Raw genomic sequence first — 21,829 nt, forward strand, 5'->3', positions numbered from 1 at the left:
AATTGAACCACATTTTGTCTCACAGCTATCATTATGCAGGATTAGCGAGATAAAGTGGGAAACACTTGTTATAGCTAATCTGTTAGCAGTGACGACAAACATCAGCTGCTGTCACATCATGATTGCAGCAACAGTTTTCTCCTCTGTGATGGTAATAATTGCACACAGAAGTGACCTAATGGCTGGTGGTTAAGAAGGCAGGTCTAATGGGATGAGCTGCAGAAGCTGAGGTCACGACACCTTGACTCATCCTCTAAGTCTCTCACTTTTCAATTCACAGTAATTCCACCTCAGCCGGCTGCTCCAAACTGATCCCGATGAGTCTCTCTAACCTTCATCTCCTACAAGATCAGGCTCCATTTTCAGCTGTGTCACCTTGTTCCTCTTTGCAACACTTAAATGCCCTCAGTCACATAAAACTAATGATCTACTTTCACTGTTAGATTTCAAACGGAGAGAAGGCTCTGTAAGTTATTTTATTTTGATGTTAAGTTCTCTTGCTTTGTGGACTGAAAAGCAGAGACTGAAATACTCTGCAACTCGGAACGCTGCAGGAGCATGATTTGTCAACAGAGCTGTCAATCATGAGGTGACACCCCCTTTTTATCGTTCTAATTAAAAGTAAACGTGAACACTTGGACATAAATCAGCATGATAAGAACTAACTATAATGACAGAAATCATGTTTGAGAAAAATGTATTGGACGTGTATTTAGATTTTATAGTTTGACTCATGTCCCATCTGTTAACAGGGGCGGCTGTGGCTCAGTGGTAGAGTCGGTCGTCTTTCAATCGGAAGGTCGGAGGCTCGATCCCCAGCTCCCTCAGTTGGGCACTTTACGTAGCAGCCTCTGCCATCAGTGTGTAAATGTGTGTGTGAATGGGTGAATGTGATATGTAGTGTAAAAGCAGCTTCGAGTGGTCGCAAAGACTAGAAAAGCGCTATATAAGTACAGTCCATTTAACATGGAGGAGGCGGGCTTTATGACCTATACTGCAGCCAGTCAGCAGGGGGCGATAGAGAGGGTTTGGCATCACTTGTCGGTCATCTTTTTTTTGGCTTTTTGCCTTTATTACATAGGACAGCTGAAGAGAGACAGGAAATGTGGGGAGTTGAGAGTTGAGGATGACATGCACCAAATAGATCGGCAGACCGGGAGTCGACCCTGCGATCAGTGCGACAAGGACTGTAGCCTCTGTACATGGGGCACCTGTTCTACCAACTGAGCTAAACCAGCGCCCCGTCGTCCATCCTTTTATACAGTCTCTGATAGTGACAGAAAGAATAAGATTACAGTGAAAGTCTTCCTGCAGGAAACTTTCCTAAAGATTGTGTGAGGAGCTCAGAGAGGCGTTACTCCTTCGCATCGAAAGGAGCCAGTTGAGGTGGTTCAGGGATATGATTAGGATACCTCCAGGGCAAATGTTATTTGCATAGCTCTTTTCACAACTAGTTTACAAATGATTTTACAGAGAAAAACAGCAGTTTAAAACAACATGTGAGCAAACACTGTATAGGAGCGATTCTTGAGGTCTTAAGCTGGAGATATACCTGCTTTTTAACCTTACATTCGCTCACACAACCGGCTGCGTCATGAACATGGTTGTTCACATACTTGTCTCTGCACTACATGTGTTACTAGAGGATACCTCTAGAGGGCGCACCAGAGAGCTCAGGCCGTATGCAACTACCGTACGTGCGGGATGTAAACAACAGACATGGAGACACTCGAGGAGGTTACTGTGATGTTAATCTGAGATTAGAAACAGCGACAGTCTGCACCGTCCCCACTCCGTCTCTCCAACATGTTCCTCCCTGCACGGATGTAACAGTCCCTGACTTGTTCCCATTCGGTTTGCAGGTTTCCACATTGACTTCTAAAATGGAACTTGGGGCATGTTTGTCTCTGTGCACAGGCAATGACACGTCGTACAGACGTGGATCATTGAGGACTTGGTCTATCAGCTTGTCTTCAGAACTTTCTGTCATTGTCGTCCCTGCTGCTGTGTTGAGCCTGTCACATCCCCTCTGCCTCTACACCTTTAGGCCTATATGCTGTTTAACTTTATATAATCTCACCGCTATGTTTATATCTTTAAGATTATCAGTATCTGTTTCAGTTCAGTCCACCCTTTTCTTCTTTTGTTCCTTCCTATATATTTATCATCTTTCTCCCCTCTCCTCCCCTCTCCACTCATGTCAGCCACACTCACTTGTCCTGAGGTGTGGAAGGCGGCTGAGATCATTAGGGGAAATTACTCTTGTGTTGCATACCAGCTCTGATAATAAAACTGTCACAAGGGGGGACAGCGTGATGGCTGCAGCGCTGCAGTGATTAGAGAGAACACTCTTTCTGTCTGACTCGCTCGCCCGCTGCCCTCCTCTCTGCTCTCTCTGCTCTCTCTTCTCCTCGCTCCATTTACTTTCCTTCTTTGGTTATATAATCTTTATAATGATGCTAAATGAGGATTATCATGTTTGGATGTCTGATTTTTTTTACAGTAGCTGTGACTTTGTCAACAAATATGCCTTCGAAGAACAGGTCAATCGTCACTTCATGACTCCAGGAATATGGGCCATAATGGTGGCTGCCTTTCTGTAAACTCGTCCACCTTTCTGTCCCTGAAATCCCTTGATTCCTTTACATTTATTTAAATCTGTGCTGTTATTGTTCCTCTCTGTATGGGCTTCAAATTGAGTTCAAAATCCACAGTCCTCTTTCTGGGTACTTCTGGGTTAATGCATCTGAAATTCAGCTAAAGCATTAGCCTAATTTTGAACCAAATCAACTGGATCCATATTTACTGCCTTTTCAGAGTGAATATTCCTGTTTCTGTTACTTGTCCTTCCGCTGCAGCTCCTCTCAATTTCAAACTGAACTCACATACGTTGAGCCGTGTCCCTAAATACCAGTGTTGTGACCAAGTCATCTTTGCTCAGGTCCCAAGCAAGTCGCAAGTTATTTGGTCCAAGTCTCAAGCAAGTCTCGAGTCATTTTTTCTTGGGCAAGTCAAGTCGAGTCGAGTCCTTAGTGTACTTACTTACTTAGTCCTTGTGTTGTCAACAACCCTTGGTCTATCTGGAATACTACCTGCTACTCAATTCATGGTTCAGAAGTTGAATCATTTAATACAAGAATGTACATGTTCTCGAAACACAGGAGGAAAGGGAACCGAGCAGTTGAATTGGGCAAAATAAATCAATTTATTGTTTGCAAGATCACATGGGACTAATGAACTGTTCTACACAAACATCTACTAAAAAAATGGAGGCAAAAACAAATGAAAGAGTCTCAGTGTGTCAAACAGTCCATCCATCCATCCCTCCATCCATCCATCCATCTGTTTCCTTTCGCTTATCAGGGGCCTTGTTGCGGTGAAAGTAGGCTAAGCAAATATGCACAGACGTGTTTCTTCCCATCAACGTTTTCAAGCTCCTCCTGGTGGATCTCAAGGTTTTCCCAGACATGAGACATATTTTCCCTCCAAGTTGGACCTGGAAAACCTCCCAAAGTTAGTGTTGTGACGTTTGTGAACGATCCGATTCTTTTGAACGGCTCTTTGGTGCGAACGATGGGAGAGTGTGTGAAAGTCCATGACTTGGCCCTCTGAGCAGACTACAAGATTGCCTCTAAGGAGCAGGAGTACTTCTTCGAACTTGGGCGAGTCGTAGGTGAGAGCCGTTCTTTCATAGTTGTGCCCAAATTTCACTGCCCGCCCTCGACCCACTCCCCTTTATGCTGAATGACCAGAGGCAGCTATTTTCAACTGCAACTGCGCTATACTCAGTCACGTGCAGCGGAATCATGTCACCACAACATAGTGCTGACAGTGAGCAACATTACAGGCCTCCGCCAAGTTTTGTTGACATCACTGCAGTCATACAGAGTAGTAAATTATTGGCAAATCAATGACATTGATTAATTGTTCCGACATTATTCTGCTGTTAGCTTTTACATTTTAAAAGTGTGGAATTTGTGTTGACGGGAGAATATGGTGCAGGCACATGCGCGAGTCTGACCACTCTCTACCCTGTAGTGTTGTGACGTTCGCAAACACTGAACGGCTCTCAGAAAGGAATGGAGCCATAAGATCCGGCTCCCTTGAAAGAGCTGTAATTCCCAACACTATAGTTGCAGTGCCAGGTGTCTACGGTAGCCTCGAACAGGAAACCAAACACAGGCCTTTTGCAGTTTGTTAGGTGCCGTAGTGGTGGTGTTGTGTTTCCCTGTGTTTCTCTCTCTCCTGTGTGCTCTCCAGGTGCTGCTCTGCCGCTCCTTGCAGCTAGTGATTGAGCTCACCTGTGCCGACTTTCCAATCAAGGAAGAGCATAAAGAGCAGAGAGAGGAGGCAGCCTGTGCCAGTGGGCCGTTTGGCTGCTCCTGTGTCAGATATCAACTGGCTAGTGTGTACTCCTTCAATGGAAGGAGGGGGTTAGTCTTTGATGCCTTCATGTTTCGTTTGTTTTCTTGAGCTGTCTGTACGTTTGGTAAATCGTCTTTGGATTTAGAAAGAAAAATCGGCTTCTCTTGTGTTTTATTTTTTTTTATAGATTCCTTTACATTTGCTTATACTTTGTTCCTTCTTCTTTTCCCATGAGTTCTGTGTTATTGTTACTCCCTGCATCCCCAGACCATCTTTGGTGAACGTAACATAGTTCTCCACACTTTCACGGGAGGATGGGGGGAATGGTTGTTGGATGGTTGCTTCCTCAATGCTGGCCGACTCTGCTCCTTTAAATGACTACTACTTGCCTACTTCTCATTAAGCTTAAGTTAGCGAGCTAGCTGCACAAGAATGGAGGAGGGAAAGTTACACAACAGTTATAGAAATAGCAGTTTAACAATCTTCTGTGCTTCTCTCCCTAACGTGGACTCGTCCTCCTTCTTCCGGTTGGAAAATTCTTAATCTAGCTCCCGCTGGTTTCTCCGAAGTTGTCCACCCCCGCTTTAATATTCTAACACAAGTTCTGAATGAAGTTACTGACACACAGGACACACAATAAGCTTTGACCATTCGTTTCCTCACAGAACACACAGTTATAAAGCCCAACAACCAGGTTCATTATGAAGGTCAGCTCCATAATTATTAACGGGCAGGTGATTAGTTAGAGAGCGGCTTCAGATCAGCGTTTCACCTTTAGAAATGTGCTGTATTTCTGAGTGTGTATGGCTTTCTTTCTGCTCTCTGCGTGTTGTTATCAGGGCGGTGGTGACTGCGGGGGTCCATGCAGCCCGAGGTTATGCCATTGATATCTGTCGGGACGCAGTATGAGGCCAGCGGAGGGGGGAGGGGGGCGCTAAAGAGGTTTTAATGACATTGTAAGCAGCTCTTTGTGAGAACCATGTCCCAGAGGCAAATGTAGTTAGACACTGGAACATATTTTCATGTTGATTTGCTGCTTTGGAAAAACATTTTGAATGGAAAAAGACATTTATTAACCTCTTAATGTAAAGTTCATGTTGTTTAAATAACCTATGTCCACGAACAGCGTTTTTTGTGCTGGCAGCACCCATGACCTTATTTTCCGAGCGCTTCTCACTGGTGCTTACTGTTGGTTATGAAAGTTGTATGAAATGAATCGTGTCCTGGCATCAGCAGCAGCTCCACACCTGGAAGTTGTACCCTCAAAAAAGGAATATCTTCTTTTCCGCCATTGTTGTTGACAAAGTTGATAACATAAGTCCCGCCCTTTCTTGATTTTGATTGGTCCGTGAGGGGGATGTGACATTGATGAGCATGGTGGTGTTCCAAATGTTGAACTATTTTGTGACACCGAGAGCATTTTTGTGCTGAAAACACTGAACTGCTCTGGTTTAGTACAGCTCTGGTTTAGCCTGGACACAGGCCCTTAATCTGTTGATACTGAGTGAAAAATTTAAACCCAAAAATGTTAAAAAACTATCATATATAATAATTGTACACATATTGTTGTCACTTGTTAGGTACTTGAACGTGTCTCTGCCATCGCCTCTCAGGGAAAAAAAAAAGTGATTTGAAAGTTTTGAAAAACAACATTTAGTAAAAAAACAAAACAAAAAGACAACTGCACTGCTGACAAAGCCCTGGCACATTTCAGGTGTTTCCTTTTGCTCTCACGCCCTCTTCCCAGGGGATTGTAAGCTCGGTGATGAGGACCCTTTTCTCCACAGCAGACCACATGACGAGAGAGTGGCTGTCTTAGTCTCTTCCTGAGGTCCACTAACATCTGCCGGTCTTTGCCGGGTCTGCGTACGGTGTTCCTCTCCTGTGCCGAGCGTGTTGCCTGGCTTCACTGTAAAAGCAGTGGAGCTCAATGACTCCAACATGTAACACATATGAAGCTAATTAAATGCCACAAAGGAAAGTGTGAACTGAATAAAGGGCATCTTATTCCCAGCGTGGCGGACTGGAGGCACTAATGAGAATTAAGGCCTCCGCACACCCATCACAGCCTTCACTTAACAGACGCACAGAGTTAATTAGAGGCCTAATAAAGACTATAACTGACAGAGCCATATGACTAATAACGTGGGTGGATATCTGAAGCACTAATCAGTTTGACACAGTGAAAGCGATTAAATGTGTTTTATTATAATATCTGTTTCACTATTTCCTCTAAATTGATGTCAACAGCCAAACTAACACCCGGTAACAAAGAGCAGCGGCTGAGAGAAGCACCTCCTCGGTTTATTTAGGTGAGCGGTGGTAAAAATAGCATGAACTAACGCTAAATATATGCAGCTCCATCCCTGCAGTGTGAAAATAGCCTTATCTGTGTAAAGGTGGCACTAGAGGGGTCACATTTACAACATGCTAGTGTTTCCACAGCCGGCGGGAAGGGGATGATGTAACGCTGTGGGAGTCTGGGATCAGTCTAGGACAGGAATAGATGGAGAGGCTGCTGGACCACACAAAGGTTAAACGATGTTCTGCTGCGAGCAAGGTGGAGCCGAGAGACTCTGAAGGAACACCACAAAGCACTTTTCTGTTCAAAGCGACTCTCGCGTGACTTTTCGTTTGCCATGGCTTTAAAGGATGAGACTAACACGTGCAGTGAACTCATTCTCAGTGTCCCTGTCTTAGAGAGACACACAACCTTTTCACTCTCACATCCACTCCGATTCAGTTTAGAGTCACCACTGAACCTAACGCGCATGTCTTCGGAGTGTGGACCGGGATTCGAACCAAGAACCTTGTAGCTGTGAGGGGACAGCACTAAGCTCTGCACCGTGCAGCCCCCAGGTGCAAGTGAAAAAATAAAACCAATTTTTGTTTATTTCAGTTTTCACTTACTGTTAAAGCACTGAGATGTCCACCGTTTAAAAGTGGTTTAAAAGTCTTAACGGCTGTGTAGAGGCTGCACAGTGGTGCAGAGGTTATCATATTGATGTTATGCCTTGAGGAGCAATTAGTGTCTTGCCCAAAGACACTTTGACATGTGACTGTACCATTAAGGCATCGAACCCCCAACCTTCCAATTGAAAGACGACCGACTCTACCACTGAGTCCTCATTAATGGGAAATAATTGCAATAATTCCTCATCCCATCCACTCCTCTTGGCGAAAGGCTGGACACGCTGATCCACTAAGTGTGCCGCGTGTGCAGCCCCGGAAATCGGCATTCAACGCCACTTGTCCCTCTAGGAAGTTGGACACTGACCGCACAGGGCCGCGTAACTAGTTAGCATGCTGGAGTCTCGTTCGTTATCGTAATTAACCAGACAAACCACTCCACCAACGAAGAACGGTCAAGAGCTATCAATCTGTCAGTCAGGCTTTTCTGCATAAAATGTGGCCTTTCTTACAACTCCTCTAACTATATCAACATGCAACACTGAATCACTGGAGCGCCACTTCAGGACCAAATTCAAAGTCTGATCAGGGTTTTAATAAATGCTTAGTACACATGTTGCACTATTCTTTACATACATCGCTAAAAAAGGGGCTTTTATTTACACATACACTTCTTCAGTCCAGAAATAACCACAAGTCTTTAATGTTTCTACCAACAAGTTAACGAGTAATTTAAAACCGCCTTCGTGTTTATAGAGGCGAGTTTTGACGGCTATTTTTGGCACAGTTGTCAATGATTACCTGAGGGTGGAAATGAGTGAGCTGTGAACTGGAGGAAGGTAGAAAGAAAGAAAGAAAGAAAGAGAGAGTCAGAATGAAAAGAAAAAGAGAGACAGACAAACACATCATTTCTTAATTCAGACTTTTAAAACACATGAAAAGCATTTATGATGGACAGTAAACAGAGTGGAATATCAATATGAGGATCTTTGTGTCTTTAATATGCACTAAAACAAAACTTTGAAATGCTCGATTGAGAACAAAATAAATTTGTTATGAAAATCCAAAAGTTGTGTTTTGGAATCTGAACGTTTTAGTTGCAAATCCAGAAATGTAGTTTCCATGTTTTTGTCTTTTTTATTTTTTATTTTGGCCTTTTATAGCTTAATTAAAGAGAGGACAGTGGATAGTGTTGGAAACGGGCCGAGAGACATACCGCAAAGGGCCGAGGGTGGGAGCCGATCCCAGGGGACCATTGCCTCTGCACATGGGAAACACGATTTAACCGCTGAGCCAAACCGGCATCCTTAATTAATTGTTTTTCTTACAAGTTTTGCATTTGAATAAAAACCTTTTTTTTGCTGATTTATGCATCAAGTGAACCTGAAAGTTTTATTTGCAAATCCAGAAAATTTGTGTGCAAACTAAAACATTCAAAAGTTTCCTGTTGAGTCCAACATGTTGCGTTTGTTGATTGGGATGTTTCAAAGGTTTTAATAGAGACGTTTTTTCAGCATAGATCTCGCCCACAAGATTAAGCTCAACAACAAGCAGAAAGTTTTTTTCTAATGTATTTTAGTCATAGATTTATTTTACTTACAATAACACAACAACATTTTGCTCTCTAATTCCATGCAGATTGTTTTGCATTTGAACACACGTTTTGTGCATAATCACACACAAAAGTATATATGAAAGTATATATGACAACCCTTAGCGGGCATGCATCAATATGTTGTCTTGAGATCTCGACTTATTTATCTCATTTTCTCAAGATAACAATGCTGCACTAACATCAGGTGGTCATACCTCGTATCCCCAGAGCTGCAAAAACACAAAACAAACTTAACTTCCCTCATCAGTGTGGGCAATGGCAGCATGGCATGTCCTCTTCTGTAATATCACAGTGACCTGCCAGTTGTTCTGTTTTCTAGATCGACAGAAAAATCTCCCGTTATCACGAGAAAACCAGCTTTGTTGCCTCGAGATAATGTGATAAATAAGTCAAGATCTGCAGAAAACAACTGGAAATACTTATCATGGGAAAACTGAGTAAATAAAATGTATGGATGCTTGTCTGCTTAGGGCTTCCACAAAGTTACCTCATATATCAACTTGATCCCCAAAAAAGCAGAGGCCCGAGAACAGATCCCAGAGGAACGCCATGACACAGTTTGAATCTTCAGTTTGTTAAAAAAACAAGCTAAAGAGTTACAGATATGACCATATCAGTGGGTAAATTGGTAAAAGGTTTTCTGTAAAACTCTTAATGTTTAATTAAGAAGTGGAATGACGTTCTGCTGAGCCGGCTGAGGGCAGACAGCTGAGGATACTTCCAGCGGTGTGTTGGTGATAAGCTAATCTGTGAAGGGGAGGAAGTGGTGCGACAGTGCTGACAGGATGGCATCTACCACTGTCTCTCTGTCCCATCATTTATCAGGTGCCACATTCCCACCTTACACCACACAGCACTGAAACGACGGGTTCAAACAGTGTCCGGAAATTAGTCATAACCACGATGGAGCTATTGCCATTCTTGGTGTTTCAGTTAGCATGTTAGACATGTGTCATTGGCCGTCAGTTTCAATGCTGGTTAAACATTACAAAAAGTCTGTCTGGCCCCAAAACACGTGAATGACATAACTGAGCTTTCATTATTGAATGATGTCAAGGCAGGAAGGATATGATAGAGGTTAAATAAACTACAACGCCCAGCAAGAAAGCCATGAGATAATTATTAGATAAATGACTCATGTTTTTATTCTCTGAAAGTTTTGTTGAGCCCAGAGGTGGGAGTGAGTCACGCAAGTCACAAGCAAGTCCGAAGTCACTGTGGGGAGAATCAAGCAAGTCAAGTCGAGTCATTGCTACAGGTCAAGAGAGTCGAGTCATTACTCAGCTCGAGTAAGTCACAAGTCAAGTCTACTCCAGTTTCCACATTTAAATCATTTCAAAGACAGCTGTCATGAAAAGTTGAGTTTAATTTAACATAACTCCTAAATAAACAATTAAACAAAACATCAACGGTGCTTCTGATGCGTCATTGTTTTCCTTTTTTAGTAAGTCTCAAGTCATGTCACTCAAGTTCCCCACTTCTGGTGGAGCCTACTTGTTGTGTGCTAGGTCAGGGGTCTCCAACAGGTAGCTTGCGAGCTACCAGTAGCTCGCGGTGTGGATTTTAGTAGCTCGCCTTAAGGTTTACAGACTCTGTACCAAAAATCCGACAACAATAAATGCACCTTGAAAGCCTTTCCCTACTTCTATTCAATCAAATACACAGACATCCCGCCCCCTCCCTGATCAGCTGTCAATAAAAAACGGTGATGCTCCTGGCAAGTTTGTCAACGTCTGAACCTAACCAATCACAGCAATGCTGCAGCAACCTCTATCGACAGGTCGGGTCAGTTATGCTGTACGCTAGTTGAGCTAAAGTGAGGAGTTAGGTGCTGTTGGCCTGTTAGCCAGATTTATGATGGACAGTGAAGGTGGCCACGCCAACAAAAAGCAGGAAACATAGTATTTCCACGGGGAGTGGGAACGTTTTTATTCACGAATGTGAGAGCAATCTGCAGCACCAACGTTTCAGAATCAACTAAGGCGCCACCAGCAATTACGGCGATGTAATGCAAGTAGCTCACTTTCATTTTTTCAAAGTAGCTCTCAGATAAAAAAGGTTGGAGGCCGCTGTGCTTGTTTTCTCTTACATAAAAATGAATGAATGAAAAGGAGACTGAGGCCAGTATTGGTCCAACAAAAAGAAAGAAATAACAGAGAGGGGGGGGTAAATTTAGAGACAAAACTCAAAAACTCTGAAAGCAATGACATCCTTTGAGGTTTCAGTCGTTAAATTGAGAGAAACACCAACATTTTAGGGATAAAATTCTGAAATTTGTCTGGACACTGTATCAGCTCTGTTTGTTTTACACACCAACCAAACAAATCAAATAAAAACAACATAATACAGTCTCCGACCTTGACTCAAACTGTTGAGTCATTCTTTAAGCGGTTCCCAATGTTTGGCAAACAGCATGTAAGACCGTGAGAGTCGTTTCCAACGTGAACACAGCCTTCAAGTCATGACGAAGTGAGCAGGGTTTTATATAAAGTGGGCTGGACAAATAAACGGATGCTTAAGATAATTAGTGATATCGTCTTAAACCATAAATATTTTGTTTTTGCTTCATCCATTTTTTTGCGAGGAATGTTTTGGAGGAGTTTTCAGGGTCAGGCCCGGAAAGACTGTTATCGGATGTGTAAAGGAAAGGCTTAAACAATATTAACCAGACTAAGAATATAACTCTTCATGTGCATGTCTGTATTCTAAATATGGAAGAGATCAGTACAATTATTATTCAATGAATTACATGATTCCAGTTTTCAGTGCAGTGTCTTCTTGTCAGGCTTGGCCAGCGTCTCCCTCACACCGGTGTTTGCTGGAGGTGCTGAGTCCTGAGACGTCTCAATGACTTGCCTTTTGGCCTCCTTACGTCATAAAGTTAGAGTTGCTTATGTTTTGTCATAAATGGTTAATCTTCTGAGGAAGAAAGGTGAAGGACTATTTTTTGCATTGTCATTATTGTGGCTCACTCAAATGTCTTTGATCAATGTGTAGCCAACAAGCCGAACTATTCAGGTCAGCGGTGCTCCTGAAGATGCAAAACTCCGTGCTTCACTTTCTTCTCAACAGATTTTCCTCTCCTCCTCCTTTTCTGTCTTTTAGCTCCTCTCTGCCCTCGTCCTGCACCTCCTGCTGTAGGTGCTGAAGAGGGCTGATGGTGTCCACACCACCCACCACAGAGCTGGGCTGTCCCTCTCGTTGCATTTCTTAAACCAGGAGGTGATCCTTCCTGTGAGGAGCAGCCTCAAGTCCCTTCAGCGTCCGATGCTGACAGGCTTTCTTCACAGAGGTGTCGACAAAAGAGGTCCATGATAAGCTCACACTGACGTATCTGAGGCACGTTCACACTCACCTTTCCCTGTTTCTGTGCCAGTTTGTCAAAAAAAAACATCCCTTATGATTTAAGATCGTTCATGCATACATGATTACAGAAATCTAATGATCTGGAGCTTTCTTTTAAAATTATTAAGCGAGAATGAGAAACTTGGGAGTCACGCACAGTTAAAATCTACTTCCATGATGAGATAAGAAGATGAAGAAGAAATATTGGCCACAAGAACAGAAAGAAATCATCCAACACTGTGGGTGTGAGAACACATCTTTATTATGGTTCCCCAAAGAGGTAGCTTCAATAAAGAGAGCTGTGTAGCAGAGTTGGCGCTCCTTGGCTACTAAAATTAATCGAGGAGTAGAATATCAGACACAGTCCACATTCGTTCAAGAAGGACACCGACTAAGAAGAAGTTGTATCTTGTTTAACTTGCTTCCAAAAGAAATTCAGACAAAAAAAAGTTCCTTACAGCTGCTCATCAGCTGATCATTGGTGACACTCAACTTAATCCAGGTCATATGTGTGGTTTATTCTTTCAAGTAAAAGCCAACAATGTTCATGGAAGATGAACATGCAGATTGCACCTAGATCGATCTTAGATCCGAGTCACATTTAAAGGAAGTCATAAATGCCATTCCAAGCCTATGGTGGCCGCTGCAACGGCCCAAACGGTTTCCTTTAGAAGAAACAGGCTGCAAATTCAGAATTGATGCAAACTAAAAAACATGCAAAAGTTTAAAAAAAAATGCAACGATGGAACTGCGCTGCAAATGAAATAAACGTGCTGCAAATACAGAAACAATGCAAAAACACACAAACCCAGAAAACACATGAAAAATAAAAACGCTGCAAATCCAGTCAACACAACAGAAGTGCTCCAGGCCTGTAGGGGGCGCTCGGTGTAAAAGCTAAGAGCAAGAGCAAGTGTTGTTTTAGGGTTAGACTATGGATCTAAGTTAGCCGTGCAGCTAGTGGTACTATTATCTGACTATGCGTTGTCGGGTTCTCAGCACGGTGTGTTAGTGTTCACTCTTCAAACTCCCAGAGTGCAAGTTAGAGGAGTTAACACCATCACTTCGCTGTGCTCAGAGCAAGACACCGGGCAGAGTCATCTAAAAGAAGTCTGCCGCTAGCTGCACGGCAAACAGAAGCAACACTCAGCAGCGGTTACTTTAGCAAAGCTATATGTCGATCAGAAGTTCAGATTTCTTTGCACAGCAGTCAGTGGCACATGGCGGACAGAGACACTCCACTCCAGCCGTGTCAGAGTCTGATATTTAAGAAATTCGCCGTCTTGTCTTCTCCTCTCCCCATCAATAATAAACCTAGGTTAATAATAAACCTGTTACACTGAGCGCCCCCTACAGGCCTGGAGCACTTATATTGTGTTGACTGATATAGCAGCGTTTGTGTTTCCTGGGTTTGTGTGTTTTTCACTTTGCATCATTTCTATATTTGCAGCACGTTTGAAGTGAATGCAGCTTTTTGCAGCATGTTTTATTTCATTTGCAGCGCGTTTCTGTTGTTGCATTTGTTTTGGACTTTTGCATGTGTCTTTCAGTTTGCATCGTTTCTGAATTTGCAGCCCGTTTCTTCTAAAGATAATTTTTTTGGGGCTTTTTGCCTTTATTCACAGGACAGCTGAAGAGAAACAGGAAACGAGGGGAGCAGAGAGCGAGGGAAGACATGCACCAAATGGATCGGCAGACCTGGAGTCGAACCTGCGATCAGTGCTACGAGGACTGAAGCCTCTATACATGGGGCACCTGCTCTACCAACCGAGCCAAACCAGCGCCCCCAGCCGTTAGTTTCTTCTAAAGGAAATGGTTTCGGCCGTTGCAGCGGGATTGTCCTCATCAGCCAGCGTAAAAACCAGATATTTTAGGATGTGTCTCAGCTTGGACGGCGTGTCTTTTGCAGCACTTTGCAGCACAGTTCATCAGAGCTGCTGGTAGAATGAAGCAGAATCCTTGCTGTTACTATCCAACGGCATGAAGGACAACACAGAGAACATGTTGCAACAGAGTTCTGCAGACAAGTTTGGAGACAAGAGATGAATTCTCATGCTTCTGTGGCACCACTAGTATGTGTACTAGTATGTAGTTTATGAAGCTTACGTGTCTACCACAGCGACCCACGCAGATGCAGATAGTTTGTGATGTCCTGACACACAAATGTGGTCTGATCACCTGCAGTGCAGACAGCCGTCTTAACCTTTTCTTCCCTTGTTCATCAGAGTCGGGCTTTCTTCAACCGTTTCTACTGTAAAGTACGGCTAGAAACCAGCAAGTATTAAATATTTCATACGACAGAATTACATTTTAAATTGTGGGATATTTTTAAGTGTTACTGTTCGATCAAGCTAGCGATCCCAGTGGGGGGTTCCTCCTGATGGGAACCACCGCTGTGCTGTCTGACATACAGTCCTGACGTCAGTGTGTACTGCAGTTATTTCAGAGCTTCTCGCCTCCACCGTTTAGATGATGAGGTTTGAGTCCTAATTAAGGCCTCTAATGGAGGGGAACGACGGCAGGGTTAATTCCACTCTTCATCTGCGTGACAGTTAAAGAGGGTGAAATGTCAGCTGGTCTAAACAACCGGCTCAGGAGGGAAAACCAGAACGCTGCATCAGGTGCTCGGTGCTCCTGCAGCTGTAAAGACCGACAGGGTTAATTTACAGATTAAATTCGTCTAAGATCGACACGGAGCTCAGGCTCAGAAATGCAAGCGAATTGATGTTTCTGAGAGAACAGAAAATACCCGGTTGCTCAGGGTGGCAGGAAGTAAACTCCAGGTGGACTCACTCTTGATATAAAAAGAAACACCTGCAGAGCCGCTGGGCTTTCTTCAGGCACACGTGCACAGAGCATTGATGTGGTTAAAATACCTTTATTGGTTTAGGACATATTACATTAAAAATTACAAACAGGAAAACACAGACTGGTCTTGACCTGCACTGGCTCTCTTTCAGGGTGTGGATTGACATTTCTTTGATGTGATTTTTCGAGGTGATAAGTCCTAAACCAATAAAGGCACGGTTGGTGCTTGTGTGCCTGAGGTAATTCCAGCAGCTTCCTTCTCTTGTCAGATATTTATATGTTATTAAACCAAACTGAAAAGGAGTGTGAGTTTTGTTATCCATGTTTCTATATAATCTCTGTCTATGGGAGTGAGGTATACAGTGTGCAAATCTGGTGCAGTTGTTGCTGATGTTCTCTGTGCTCTGTTCTCTGATGCAGGTTTTTCGGAGCCGGGAAGATCCGCTCATAAATGCTGATGGTCTCTTTTCCCATTGCCAGTGAAGTATCCTCCTGTTGGTCTCTTTTCTGCTGCGTCACCGTCTGACGTCACAAACGTGCCGGAGACAGGGTTAGTAACCAGTGAAGATGTTACGGTGGTTAGGTCTTTATTGTATCTGTTCCTCATTCAGTCTGTTTATCAAACTCGGCGCAGACACATTTGGAACGATGTTCGAGCGCTGCTCGGACAGAGACGGGCGGAATTTGTTGCTGAGATGACGAGGAGTCAAGTAACCGACGGAGCATAGCATCGCGCCGGAGAGGGGGCGGAGATTAGCCTGTTGATACAGATTTGGTGTTCCCATCGATGCTGATCGGAGCCGAGGTGATAATTACCCGGGTCTACTGCAGAGTCATGTGACCCGGGTCTGAAAGCCGATTGTAACCCGGTGTTAGCGGGTTTTTTGCCCAGTGGGAAAGCGGCTTAAGTTAATGTTTTGGTTATTCTACGTGGATTCACAGCCCACACAACTGCAAAAATCTTTGTTTCTTTCCTGCACTAGCGGCTACATTTGTCATAGTTGTCGGCCTGGAAAAACTACAGGCCACTTCTGCTGGGATTTGTAGTCCTTACCTTTGCTTTGCTTGCACACTATCTCCAACTTTACACCACGATCAATAGCAAATGTTACGGACGAGGAGGCAGCAGAGCTTGAATTAAATTCCCTTTAAGTACATTTTGTTGATAACACTTGTGGGCTTTTACTTTTGTAACACAGAACTGTCCCCTGTCATGGAGTTTTTTATAAGGGTCTGAACGCTTCCTCCACTGCAGCTCAAGTAACTAAAATACAAAAGGACGAACCTGAGAGGTTCCCCTTGTGATCTGATGATATATTTTTTCATATAAGTCCAACAGTCTCACATCTGTCTGTGTTACAGGAGCAACACATCGAGTTGGGGGAGCTCAGGTTCATCCATAAAAAACGGTGGGAGGTTCCCCGCTGCCCTGAGGGTTGAGTCAATTTCACATGATAGCCCTCCAGACGAGAAGCTGCTGAAATGTCAATTAGCCTCCGTCCTCCTCCACACAGCGTGCTCAGCCGCACCGGGTCCAGGGCTAATCGCTCATCATTTACCCCTGGTGCTTGTCTGGAAGGCGGCAGGGCAGACAGGTGGGAGGAAGGGGGAGTTATAGAAAACAGGAGTACAAACAAGCTCATAGACACACACACACACACACACACACACACACAGATCAGGCAAACTTTCCCTCTGTCCCTCTGAGTCCTACCTGGAGTGTGCAGGTGCACGTTTGGACCCCTTTGAGGTATTGTCTGTTCCAACAGCACAGCAGAAAGTTGGCAGATAGACTTCCATCTGACCGTCCACTAGAGACACTACAGGAACAGGACAATTTTAGCTCTGATTATACAGCTGACAACATTTTTTGGAGATCGCAGATAAATTACCACATCAACTGTGAATCAGCACTCGCTTCCAAAGAGAGCGAACGTTCAAAATACAACCTTACAGAAGCGTTGCAGATAAAGCGGGACACATGTTTTGACCTTAATGACTAAGGCCAAAGATACAGGGCAAGGGCAATATCAGGGGCAGTAACACGTGCACCAGAACATTTTATTCTTTCCTTTTTGATCCCTGTTTATTTGCTGCACAAAGTTGGATCGTCTGCGTTGTGCACATTTTTGGTGGTAAGCTGTCCCGTCTTGTGCGAGTTCTCACTTCTTGTCTTGTGTCACATCTTAGCTGTGTCCCAATTCAGGGGCTGCATCCTTCGAAAGATGTATTTGAAAGCAGACTGTGTCACAGCAGCGCGTTGAAGCCTGTCCCATTTCGAAGGATCCTTCAGACAAGTCCTCCTTTTCCGTCAGGTGCATCCTTCGCAGCCCAACGAACCCCGTGATTCATTGCGTGCCAATTCATGGCGTACTTTCAAGCAGCCAAGGAATACACTTTAAGGGCCCTAACGTACACACAGCGCACAGTGCAATGTTGTTATTTTCCACCAGACGCAGTTGTCATTTTCACGCCCAGCGCCCACATTGTGTAAATAGTAAGAGATTATGCGCCCACGATAGTGAAGAAAGGAAAATAAACTAAGTTCAATATGCCGGTCGAGCCTGGGTAATATATGAAGAGGAACAACTGAAATCCGCCGTGTAAATAGCGACATGCCTGCCTGCAGGTGCACCAGTTCCTTAAAGGGAATGAGAGCTGACACTCTGATTGGTTTGATTCATGTTGTGCCGAAAACATGCCTATGAATAATCCAGGGACTTAAGCCAACATCTTTGCGCCCTGGGCCTCAGTTTGCGCCCAGATTGTGCGCCGTGAAACTAGCAAAAGTGGGTCGGACACGTCCTAAATCACTTAGCACCATGCGCTTTAGACTGTGCGCCTTCCGCCGTGTAAATACGGCCCTACATGTAAAAGTTTTTGGTTTTAACTCAATCGAAAGCTGCGATACAAATAATATGATAGGTTAAGTTACGTGACGTTAGCCTGCGTGCTTGTTAAAGCAGCCGCGTTTAGTGATGAAGGTTAAGAGCGGAAACAGCCGGTGACGATAAATCCTCTGTAGGCCAGACCGTCTCATTTCAGTTCGGCCTCAGCGTCTACACAGGCTCCATGTGACTCGTCCATCGAAGGCGGTCTACGATGGATGCGGCCCCTTGAATTGAGACACAGCTCTTGTGTGTTCACGTAGTTTGGAAACGCTGGGGGAAAATGTGTGACTGCTTGTTGCTGATCACCGTAATGAGAAAACTACAACAGCTACAACTTACCAAAGACATTCGTATCATCTGATCAGCCCCACATCTGACTGTTAGTAGGTGCCAGGAGTTAGCAGGAGAGAATCTGTTAAACTTAATACAAATGTGTCAAAATCTGTTTAAAAATTCTACTTTATAGATTTACTCCACATTTAACGGTTAAAAAAAACCATCTGCAGTGCAGCATGCTGTAGTTCTTTATGCTCCAGTCTTTCAACCAGCATTTAATTAGCAGCGTATTTGCTCCCTTTTTTAGTTTCTATCAGCAGAAGCATTTTCTCTGTATCTTACCGTATCAGATGATTCCCCATGCAGTGCACTGTGACTGAGCAGTGTTAACACTGATGCAGAGGTACAGTCTGCCCTTTATGCAGCCCTCGTGTGAAATATAGTGTGAAAGTTAGTGTGATGGATGGGAAATCATTTTCAGTAAATTTAGGAGCAAAGTTTTAGCAGCTTCAAAATGTACAGAAGAGCTTGGTGATCATTTGGTGTCAGGTTTAACCTCGTGCAGAAAAGTCGATGTGGCAGGAAACGGTCGTGCAGGAGCAATAGTTTAGTTTCCACCACAACTTTAGAACAAATTATTCCAAACAAAGCCAATAAAAGCTCAGTGTGCGACCGCGTCAGAGAGGAGTTTGAACCTGTGAACACCTCCAGTCCCCCTCTCCAGCCGTCAGGTTAGCCTGCAAACTCCCACGTGTAGCGCCATTAGTCACACCTCGTTAATTTTCCCAGGCCTCGTGACGGAATCAGGTCGTGTATAAAGGCGGCACCTGGACAGCGCGAGACACAGGAGCAGGGACGAACAAGAGGCGCGCGAGAGATTGAAAGAAAAACCGGAAAGAAAATGAACTCAAATATCTGCGTTTGCTGTTTTTCTTTGCTTTTGCTGCTAAATTTCGTAGGAGCCAAACCTGTTTCTGATCTACAGGTAAGTTCACCTTTATATAAACATCAGAAGATACATTTAACTACTCAGAGACAGTACATGTTTTAAATTCACATTTTCCGTTACAGGTGACACAAAACTTGAATCCAGGTGCAAAAAGAGAAACTGACAGTGTTATTACTGTGGATATTTTAGGACATCATTTTAAGTTATTTTGTTGTTGTTTTTATTTTCCCCACAGACCTTGAAGCAGCTTCTAGAAGAGGAGCTCAACAATGCGCCGTTTTACTCCTCAGATGAGGAGATGGAGGTGGAGGGCAAAGATGCAAACACGGATAAATCGCTGTTCGGAGCTCCAGAGGAGCACCCCTGGGACTCCTCCGACCCCAGTAACTCTGCGCTGCAGGCGGCCAAAGAGAACGTCCTCGCGCGCCTCTTCAAAGACCTCATGCGGACCTCCAAGCGCTCGTGGAGCCGGTACAAGAAGGGCGGGCTGAGGAGCTGCTTCGGGGTCCGGTTAGACAGGATCGGCTCGTTCAGCGGGCTGGGATGCTGAAGGTAAGGGCAATTATTTATTTATTTTATTTCATGGATCCAGTTTATTGAATTGTTTGACATTAACAAAGAATAAAAAGAGTCAAATGAAGTTTTAATTTAGTTCTTAGGTTGTCTTTGTTTTCGTGCCATGATGCAGAGATTGTTTCAGTTTAGCGCTGAAAGGTAAAAGCTGCAGAAAAATGTGAGAGAATTGTTATGTCTTATTTTTAATGGATGATTGTTGCTTTTTATACTCGGCTTATTATGAATGCATTAAAGTTATTCTTTATATTAAATGAGCTATACCTGAAGTATAAATAAAACATGCAGTCAGAATGTGAGGCAGAATATTGATTACATGAGGGTTGCAAAAGTGAAAAAAAAACTTCATCATTTAAAATGTTTCTTTACATTAATTTAGTTTGACGATGTGTGTTTCATGTTATACACACATTTGATGCAATTCTTTATTGTCAGATAGCAGAAAAATAGACCTTTTGGGACGGTACTTTGCTGGTTAACAACGCCTCCTCTGAATAGATGTTTTTTGCTTCATTTAACTTGGAATTAATTTAATTATATTTAAAGTTAATTTCAATGACAGCACATTAAAAAGGTGATATTTATACAGAGGAAACTTTTCTGCAGCTGCTGCTTCAGTCGTCATCTCTGGTGTCTCTGAGCATCTGCACTGCAGCAGCTGGAAGTCTCGTTGCTCAAGGGCACCTCAGCAGCAGCTGCAGTTTTGACCAGTTCAGAAATAATGAAACTGTAACAGAGCTCATTTTAACCTGCTGTAATGATGTGTTTAATGACGTGTTTAATGATGTGTTTTTGTTGTCCACAGGCGCGGGTGAAAGCCTGATCTCCACATCAGAGCGGCGTGTCCTCTCTCATCCCTGAGCTGACTGACACTTTAAAGGGCGGTTACTCTCTCTCTCTCTCTCTCTCTCTCTCTCTCTCTCTCTCTCTCTGTCTCTCTCTCTCTCCTCCACACGGTTCTCATCAGGACTGTGATTTACTTTGTGAGCTGCTAAATGATAATAAATTATTGTAAATGTATTTATTATTTATTTTCCTCGTTGGATGACGTAGAGTCACCTTGTTGGAAATTGTTCTGCAGTAAAAATTATTTTGCGTAATACCCGAGTCTGATTCATTTTCTCTCCTCTGAATTTAAGTCACTTTTTCAGATACATTTCATGCTACATATAAACACGTGGTGTTAGATGGGACGCCTTTAAGTCACATGTATGTTATTATTATCAGCACTGAGACGGGATGCACCATGGTTTCGTCTTCTTGTAGGAGATATTTGAATCACACATGAACTCTGTCACAAAAACAGCAGTGTGTGTTCCGGCTTGGTGCGTTCACAGCGTGTCGGCTTCAATTAAAAAGGCTTTGAAAGGTATGGCTCTGAACCAGCTGCAGCAGCTCCTGCACAAAAGACACACCAGGGCTCTTTGACTGAACATGATGAATTTAAAAGACTCTGAACATGTACACAGGGAATGACAGATTACAGATGTTTCAAAGGTACAGGCAGATATTTACCTGTAAGTCAGTGGGGCTGTAACCGGATGGTAAAAGCTGCTTCAGCCACATAAGGAGCCTGACATCCATAGACTGAATAAAAGAAGACGACGTAACCATGTGAAGCAAGTGAAGCCACGACAGCAGGGCCTTAAACCTGCATCCTTCCTAATGACCAACAGGGGGCGACTCACTGGTTACAGAAAGAAGTGATCGTCATCCTCCTTCTCTCTTGATTTATTCCCTCAGTAAACATGTTTCTAATGAGTTTATGGTCTCAATCTCTAGTTTCAAGGCTTCTTCAACATAGTGTGATGTTAATTTAGTCACTGATGTTCCCATTTAGAGTCAAACAAGCCTACGCACATGCTTACCTTGTGATTTACCAGTAATGCCCTCTTCCCAACTTGGTCACTTCCAGTTAAAAAACACACGACAGCCAAAATGCCAAAGTTGAGGCTTCAAACAGTCAGACTGATGGATAACTTCCACTTACGCAGAGAGGGGAGGGGGAGCGTCTGCACCTTGGTGATCAGCAGTGGAACAGAGTCGTGCCCGAAATTTTCTGGATCAATGAAAAATAATTTGAGTGTTTAAGACTCT

The 21,829-nt window shown here is 43.6% G+C and overlaps 1 protein-coding gene across 1 annotated transcript; it reads left to right on the forward strand.

Annotated features, from left to right (window-relative positions):
* The first annotated feature begins 19,068 nt into the window (after positions 1–19,068).
* Positions 19,069–20,739, forward strand: nppal (natriuretic peptide A-like). The gene is made up of 3 exons (XM_069660418.1): positions 19,069–19,195; positions 19,395–19,711; positions 20,538–20,739. Exons 1-2 carry the CDS (start codon positions 19,112–19,114, stop codon positions 19,707–19,709), a joined length of 399 nt encoding a protein of 132 aa, XP_069516519.1. The 5' UTR covers positions 19,069–19,111; the 3' UTR covers positions 19,710–19,711; positions 20,538–20,739.
* The last annotated feature ends 1,090 nt before the right edge of the window (positions 20,740–21,829 follow it).

This window comes from Semicossyphus pulcher, unplaced genomic scaffold (assembly GCF_022749685.1).
Source record: "Semicossyphus pulcher isolate SPU_LCO1_2020_fin unplaced genomic scaffold, fSemPul1.0.p SCAF_13, whole genome shotgun sequence".
NCBI classification, from domain to species: domain Eukaryota; kingdom Metazoa; phylum Chordata; class Actinopteri; order Labriformes; family Labridae; genus Semicossyphus; species Semicossyphus pulcher.